Genomic DNA, 8,165 nt, shown 5'->3' with positions numbered 1-8,165 from the left:
CTCTTGCATTGCACATCAACCATGGCTGTGTCTCACTGCAGGGGCCACTGTCTCTGCAGGCGTGATCGTCCCGTGTGTGAGAAGTTTTACCTGTGCTGAATACATTTGGTAGAAGTCCATCAAATGAGACACAGCCACTGTTGTGTGTGACAGCCCCAGGTGCTTCACACTGGAAACATACAATCCAAATACCAAGATCTGTACTCTAATAAAACCAACACATTGTCTTTGAAGACACACAGCAGAAATAGGACACTTGTTGCAGTGCTAAACTCAATCCTGTTTGAGAGAAGGTTTACTGACGTGTCTGTACGAGTTGGTTTCACAAGAAGGGAACCTTGGACACGAGGACAAACTGTTAAGACTAACTAATGTAATGGAGCAGTGAAAAGCTGCTCCCCATGAAGCTTCAATGCAAAGCACCTGAGATATGTTGCACTTGAACTGCTCAGTGGATGCTGGGAAGAAGGGCTGGGTACGGACCTTCAATACTCGGAGTTCTCACTGATGTATGTTCCATTAGGATGAAAAACGGCAGGCATCCAATGCGTGTTTACTTCTCATGTTAATCATATTTTTTATCAATTGCTTAATCCTAAAGGTTTACTATTGTTGCAGTTGTTGTGTTAAGTCAGTGAGTGAATTTAACAAATGTGGCTTATTCTGTTAAATGCCAAGAAATTCTTATGAGAAATCAGATTTATATTAAGCAAAAAGGTATTGTAAAAGTCAAATGAGTCATTAGCCTTAAGGAGATTAAAAGTGATACCCAGCCCTCCTGACAAGAGACATGCTGGATGTTGTGGGCCCTGCTTGGCCCTCAGATGTGAGGCAGCCTCTGGTTGAGGTCTGGAGCTGGTTCTCGTCACTCCTCAGACGGGCTGAAATTTAAATATGGATTCAACACAACAAAAACAGCACCTTAACATTCTGTCATTCTCTTCCTGTTCCTCTCTGAATACATGTCATATTCTATATAAAGTATCAAAAAGATTAAACTAAATACAGAAAAATCCTCACCCAAACTCACAATATAATTTCTCATATTAAACTTTTTCTTGCAAATCCTTCTTTTCGCCCACACTGCAGAGATGCAGATCCATAGTGAGGAGCTGTATGTGTTGAGGCCACAGCACCAACCACTGTGGACAGGAATGTTGCAGCATAAAAATGAGCCTCCCTACAGGACACTCCAAAGAGAGGAGGGTGAGAGGCCTCCGTCAATGTCTTCAGTTAAGGGGAAATGGAAGAGTCGAGTAAGATGAAGAAAGGAAGGAGTACACTTTAATTCCACAGTTACACAAACATGAACCATGATGAAACGGGGGTGAGGAGTCAGTCAGGAGCAGAGGAGAGCAGGAGGGTGAGTCGACACCTCCTCTGAGCTCCGAGCACACATAAAAAAGGAAGTGTCTGAGGGTGGGGCGCGGGAGCTGATTGTACTGCCTGTGTGCAGAGCCAGTCTGAGTCCACGTCCAGAGAGAAGGAACCACAGAGCGGGGAGCGCGCTCGGTGCAGTGGCAGTAGCTGTGCTGGAGGCTGAGGGGGCCCAGGACCCTCTCTCAGGGGGAGAAGGTGGCCATCTCCAGGGAGATGCGTTGCCACAGCTCCTTGGTCTGCTTGCCTCTCTTCAGGTTCTGCAGCACATCGTTGAACTGCATCATGCCTACAGGCGTCAGGCAGAACGCACTACGAGCGCTGCGGATGATGTTCACAAAGTCATCGTAGTCTGCAGGCGTCAGGTGGATGAGCCGGTGGTGGATGTACTGCAGAGAGAGGCAGGGACAGGTTCTCATTCGTTCTAATGAGAGCATACATGTATAAAGAGAACTGGACACAGCATCGAGGCGGGACACAGCCCTGACCAGCATCTCGTCTTCTTAAATCCACATATTATCTACAATCAGTGTTACAAACTTTAAATGATGACATGTATGCAACATTTACTTTTTCATGTCTTTTATACGTTAATGTGTCCCCTCTGTGGAAAGAGACTCAGAACGTTTGAGGAAAAAAGATGATCCACCTATATTAAAACCTGTCTGAATGAACTGACACTGACACTCATCAGATTTTGTTTTTCTGGGTTATGCAACCATCAGCCACTCACCAACCAACATAAGCAGCATTGTGTGCACAGAGGGGGAATGGCAGCTCATTAGCATTTCAAACTACAAACACAGAATCAGCCCTTTTGAAACAGGGCTGAAACAGAGGGGTTTATGGGATGCTGCAATGATCTGTTTGGTGTTTCAGCCAATCAGAGACATGTTCTGTATATATCTGAGACCTGTGATATACTGTTGGAAAAGAGCATAATAGGGGACCACCATCATGAAGTTAATACTCCAGTTGAATATGAGTTACAGGGAGGATCCCTCAGTCACTGCTAATAGATCTAGGGCTGTCCTAACAGTTTTTGTTTTTAGGGCTGACAATGTCAACGCGTTAACTTTGCGATTTATCTGGAAACCTTAATGCATTACCGCAGTGAAAAGGCAAAGAAAGTGAAAGCACTGACTAGAGACCACTGGACATTAGAAGCATCACTACACGCTGTAACAGAGGCGCAATACTGAAGCATGTGCTAGACGCCTTCTGCTCGCAATATGATGCAGGGGTTCATACACTTTTTCACCACTTCTCAATTACCTTGATCTAATTTTCCATGACCAAAAAAAAATGACCACTGAAAATGGTTTATTTTAACATGGAACAGGAAAATAAGGTCTGCATATGAAACATGTTGTGCCTATCTAAAACAAATCAAATAGTAGGCTTACTAGCTTCTACACGCTAAAGCAACTGTAGTCAGGGATGCAAACTCATCAGGTATGAAAAAGGTGACAAGGATCCGATATATCCAAAATATATAAAAGCATTTATTTTAATTGTGCAGTCAGTTTATAATTTTGGCAGCACTGTTGAGCATTTTGAAAATGTATTTACATGCCTCTGTGCAAGGCTTAGTCTTTCTATCTGTATAGCCACTGGTGTAAAGTAACTCAGTTCATAAACTCAACAAGTACTACACTGAACAAAAATATAAACGCAACACTTTTGTTTTTGCTCCCATTTTTCATGAGATGAACTCAAAGATCTAAAACATTTTCTATATACACAAAATAACCATTTCTCTCAAATATTGTTCACAAATCTGAAAAAATCTGTGATAGTGAGCACTTCTCCTTTGCCGAGATAATCCATCCCACCTCACAGGTGTGGCATATCAAGATGCTGATTAGACAGCATGATTATTAGGGCTGTCCCGAATACCATTTTTCGGGCTCCGGATATTCGGTAGTAATCAGCAGCGAATATTCGGTGCGGAGAGATTATTATTATTATTTAAATAATTTTTTTTTTTTTCATAACACGCTCCGAGACACCTGACAACACGCTGTTAAGCAGAAGCGCAGAAAGAGCATACTATTACGATGTATATTTATTTATTGTCTCAGTACTCGCATACATTCAAACTAAATGTGTCCTCTGCATTTAACCCAGTGCAGCGCCCGGGGACCAAATCTGGTTCCAAATTCCGTCTATAACGTTTTACAACCTGAAGATACAAAACACATATTTCTGTTATAACAACAATACTTTTAATAACATAGCCGTAACAGTAGGCCTAACAGTGTAACACTTGTTACCGATACAGTAAACAGTATTTAAATAAATGAAGAACGAAAAATAAATGAACGAACTGTATGCCAATAATTGCCTTAGCCCCAGATGTTCCCACACTGCTCCTATTATTTTCACTATTCGGATCAAATTGAAAAACTAATACAAAAAACAATTCGGTTGCTTGCTTGCAACTATTTTCCAAGCAAAGTAAGTTACTGTTTAAACGGCGGATAAAGCAGCTTCATCATGGCAACTTGACAACAGCTAAGCTAAGCTAGGCTAGTACTTACAGCATCCAGGTGACTTTTCAGAGTTGTTGTGCCACCGGCCAGTTTCTTGTCGCATATTTGGCACACTGCCTTCTTCTTACCGTCGTCCAATTTAAAATGGTCCCACACAGCTGAAGTCTTCGGCATTTTGTGTTCAGGTGTGTGAAACGAGGTGAAGCGAGGTGAAGCGTGCCGTTTGCGTTCGTGACTGTGAGTGAACGCGATGTCAGGAGCACAGGCTGAGATTGTATATATTTCCGCATTTTAACAGTGCAATTCAAAAGTATAAATATAGTATAAGAATATGGCAATTCGCCTTTATTGATGACATTTAGGCAAAACAAATTATTTTTTTGAAAAAAACAAAAAAAAACGAATATCCGAATAATGAATTTGAAACTCGAATAGTTAGCCAACGAACGAATGTTCCAGATACTGACTGGTTTTCGGACCCCTCCAGAACCCCCCAATAAAGCAAAAATGCACGTTTCAGAGTGGCCTTTTATTGTGGCCAGCCTAACGGCCCGTACACACAGCAGCTTTTTGCGATTTGTCCACCGCTTCCAGCCCATTATTGACTTTGAATGGGGATGACGTCACTTTCCCTCGCTTGTCGCCGAACTGTATTGTGGGGGGGCGAGGTGAAGATTTCCAGGATTTTCAGGATTTCAAAGTTGAGCAATGTTCAACTTTTGAAGCTGAGCTGGAAGCGTCAGCCAATCAAATCCCGTTTATGCAAATCTGACAGTTCAAGCGCTAGCCAATCAAACCGCGTGCAAGCTGGGAGAGCCAGACCGCAGTTCATTCTATATTCCTAACAAAAATGGAGGAGAAGTTAGTTATTGCGGTAGCAAATCACCCGGTTCTTTATGACCAGTCCCTATTTACTTACCGGGATACAAACCGGAGGAACCAGGCATGGAGGGAGGTGGCAGAGGCAGTGGGTGAAACTGGTAGGTTTTCGCTTGTTTGGGGAGTTTATATCCAGTTTACTTCGTTGCTAGTTTACTTCGTTGCTAGCAAGCATAGACAGTATCATTAGCCAGCATGGAATGTAGCATAAAATAGCACCATAGACATTCATCTCATAAATGTTCAAAATGTTAAAAGAAATAGTGGAGAAGAACCGGGGTTTTTTGCTTTGTATGTCGGGGGCGGGAGATTCATGTGATTGGTTGTTGGTCGCGAAATCCCCAAGCTTTCAGACACGCCCAGCTCCAAGATTTTCAAGATTTTTGAAAAGCTGCTGTGTGGACGTACCGTGAGGCACACCTGTGCAATAATCATGCTGTCTAATCAGCATCTTGATATGCCACACCTGTGAGGTGGGATGGATTATCTCGGCAAAGGAGAAGTGCTCACTATTACAGATTTTTTCAGATTTGTGAACAATATTTGAGAGAAATGGTTATTTTGTGTATATAGAAAATGTGTTAGATCTTTGAGTTCATCTCATGAAAAATGGGAACAAAAACAAAAGTGTTGCATTTATATTTTTGTTCAGTGTATAAGTGGGTACAATTTTGAGATACTTGTACTTTATTTAAGTATTTCAATGTTTTGCTACTTTGTACTTTTACTCCTCGACAATTCAGAGGTAAAAGGTGTAGCCTACTTCTACTCCACTACAGTTCAGAGGTACATGGTGTACTTTTACTCCCCTACATGTATTTAATCCCTTTAGTTACTTCACAGATATGGATGAATGTGAAATATAATCAAGTGTTGAATCAGACTTTAGTTCCACCTGGAGTAAATCCACCAGCTACCCTGCAGTATACAAAGTCATTCAAACTAGCTGCACCTTTACCAGCTTTGAGAACACTTTCATGATCAATCATTATAAAACATATCATATATATTATTCTGAAATGGACCAATCTGCACAACAACTACTTTTACTGTCGCTACTTTCACTATATTTTGATGAGAATACTTTTATACTTTTACTTGAGGAACATTTTGAATGCAGGACTTTTACTGAAACAGAGTATTCCTACACTCTGGTACTTCTACTTTGACTCAAATACAAGATCTGAGTACTTCTACATTTATTAAGTACAAGATCTGAGTACTTTTACTAAAGTACAAGATCTGAGTACTTCTACTTTTACTCTAGCACAATATCTATACTTATACCACCTCTGTTTATAGCCTATGAAAAAAACTATTAGAATACGAAGGCTAAAGCTAACGTTAGCAGATAGTGACAATGTATGCTAGCTAGCTAGCTCAACGATTGCTTAAATAATATTGCGACAGAAAAAATAATATTGCGACAGAAAAACGTTTCAGTTCACATCACGCTCTGCCGCTCTGCTCTGAACACCAGCGGCTCAGTCTGTGCCACAGTGACTCCGCACAGTTAACGAACAGATAGATAATGTAGCTGACCCTCATCCCGGAGCAGCAGAGTTCAGCCGACAGGCAGGAAGACTCGAGCACACAGCTCGCGCTTCATATATTAAAAAATAACACCATGCGCGTCATGATGGCACATAACAGCTCGCGACCGCAGATTATTTCGGCGATTAGATAAAAAGTAAATTATATTTGACGCAACTTTAGTTACATTTCCAATACTTTGGGAAAAATATTGTTTTCCATAACTTTTCCAGGGCCTGGAATTTGCATTTTGAATTTCCATGACTTTTCCAGGTTTTCAATGACCGTACGAACCCTGACGATGGCTCTGCAACAAGTACCAAGAGCACAGGTGTAGCTCACATTATACAGAGAGGAATCACAGCAGCCCTCTGTGACAGCAGTGCTGTCCATGCTTAAGCATTGTGTCGGGAAATTGTGGGATATGTTCCCCTAAATTAGAAGTTAATACTAGTACTTTAAACTTGTGATTATTCATTATTACTCACAGAATATTATTGTGATAAACACAATTCTCAAACGTGTGAACTGATTCAACTTGTGAATACATGAAATACAATGAAAGTGTGTCTCTTGATGTCTTCTGTCACACACACCAGTAATCCAGGACACATGGGAGGAGTAGGTTCTGGACAGCCAGTTTGGTGAAACAAAGTTGTGGAGGCCAAGAGCATACAGGCCAATCTCAAAGGCACACAGGTGCAGGTTTCTGTGGGGCCCCTGGTGGCCCCCGCTGGCTGACGGGATTACTCACAGAATATTATTGTGATAAACACAATTCATTTTTTTAAATTGACATCATTAATTATTTTATTTTGAATTCAAAGCCTCTATTGAGGCATTTTCAATTTAAGTTTGAATGTCAGAATTTTTAAGGCAGAAATTAAATCTTCAAAATGATTCCTCAGATTACATGGGTTTGTTGTTTTCTAGACATCTTTTTAAGTGAGATGCTGAAACAGAATATTTGATTAGGATAAAAACATTTGGTGTATTGTTTTTTCAATGTTTGCTGATGCGTGTACCTGCAGGTAGGCCTGTTGGCAGCGCTGCACCAGCTGGTGGAAGGCGGGTGTTCGGAGGTGTGCGTGGATGTGGGCGGGGTTGAGTCTCTGCAGAGCCTCCATGATGATTTCCTGCAGGACGAACGGACTGAGGACTCCTTTTGCTGCTCCCACACAGAACTGGTACACATAGTTGACTCCTGACAGGACGACAGGAAGACAGAAGACAGACAGAGAAGCATTAAAGTGATACTGTTTTAACAATGTGTGTATGGGCACAGCACTGTGTCCCGTCTACAGTGGTGTGTAAACATTGGTTTATTGTGACTGGTAGGCATTACAGCTCTTCTTAACTTCATACTGCAGCAGTTCGTAGTTTGTCTGCGAGGCAGACGGAGATGTTCCAATAGTCTTACTTGTGTGTGCTACCGAGCGGACAACTAACACAAAACATTCCCCATCAACCTGTCCCTCCCTTATGGCGCGTTTCCACTGCAGGCCTCGCTCGGTTTGGTTAGGCCTCATTAGGCCCGGCTCACTTTAATGCTGCGCTTCCATTACAGTTTAGGAACTGGGGCAGTTACTATAGTAACGCAGTGTAGGCGGAGCCGTGACGTCATCTTCAATGAGCGCTCCAGAAAAACAACACAGCCATTAGCTCTTAGCACTCAGAGCTCACAGCTCTTCATATCTGTTCAGAAACTAGACAAAAGTTAAACAAGTACAAACCACAGACTGCCTGTGTCATGGCGAATACAGTCGCTGCTTTATTTATGTCTGTATAGGCCGTTGTTGTGAGTGTGGACGGTCGGAGCATATATAACGTTAGCTTAACCAAGCTCCATTCAGAAAACAAGCATTTTAAAAGGGTTTTTCG

The 8,165-nt window shown here is 41.9% G+C and overlaps 1 protein-coding gene across 4 annotated transcripts in view; it reads right to left on the bottom strand.

Annotated features, from left to right (window-relative positions):
- Positions 1 to 1,257: 1,257 nt before the first annotated feature.
- The window catches only part of zswim8 (zinc finger, SWIM-type containing 8), a 47,599-nt gene continuing 40,691 nt past the window's right edge, over positions 1,258 to 8,165 (bottom strand). For all 4 annotated transcript variants that reach the window (XM_034239714.1, XM_034239713.1, XM_034239715.1 and 1 more), the window contains 2 exons: positions 7,310 to 7,488; positions 1,258 to 1,766 (listed from right to left, as the gene is read on the bottom strand). In XM_034239714.1, the coding sequence (XP_034095605.1) occupies positions 1,563 to 1,766; positions 7,310 to 7,488 (383 nt within the window). In that variant the 3' untranslated portion in view covers positions 1,258 to 1,562. The remainder of the gene's footprint in view (positions 1,767 to 7,309; positions 7,489 to 8,165) is intronic.

This window comes from Gymnodraco acuticeps, unplaced genomic scaffold (genome assembly GCF_902827175.1).
Source record: "Gymnodraco acuticeps unplaced genomic scaffold, fGymAcu1.1, whole genome shotgun sequence".
Classification (NCBI taxonomy): Eukaryota; Metazoa; Chordata; class Actinopteri; order Perciformes; family Bathydraconidae; genus Gymnodraco; species Gymnodraco acuticeps.
This window is presented reverse-complemented; position numbering and strand designations above follow the sequence as displayed.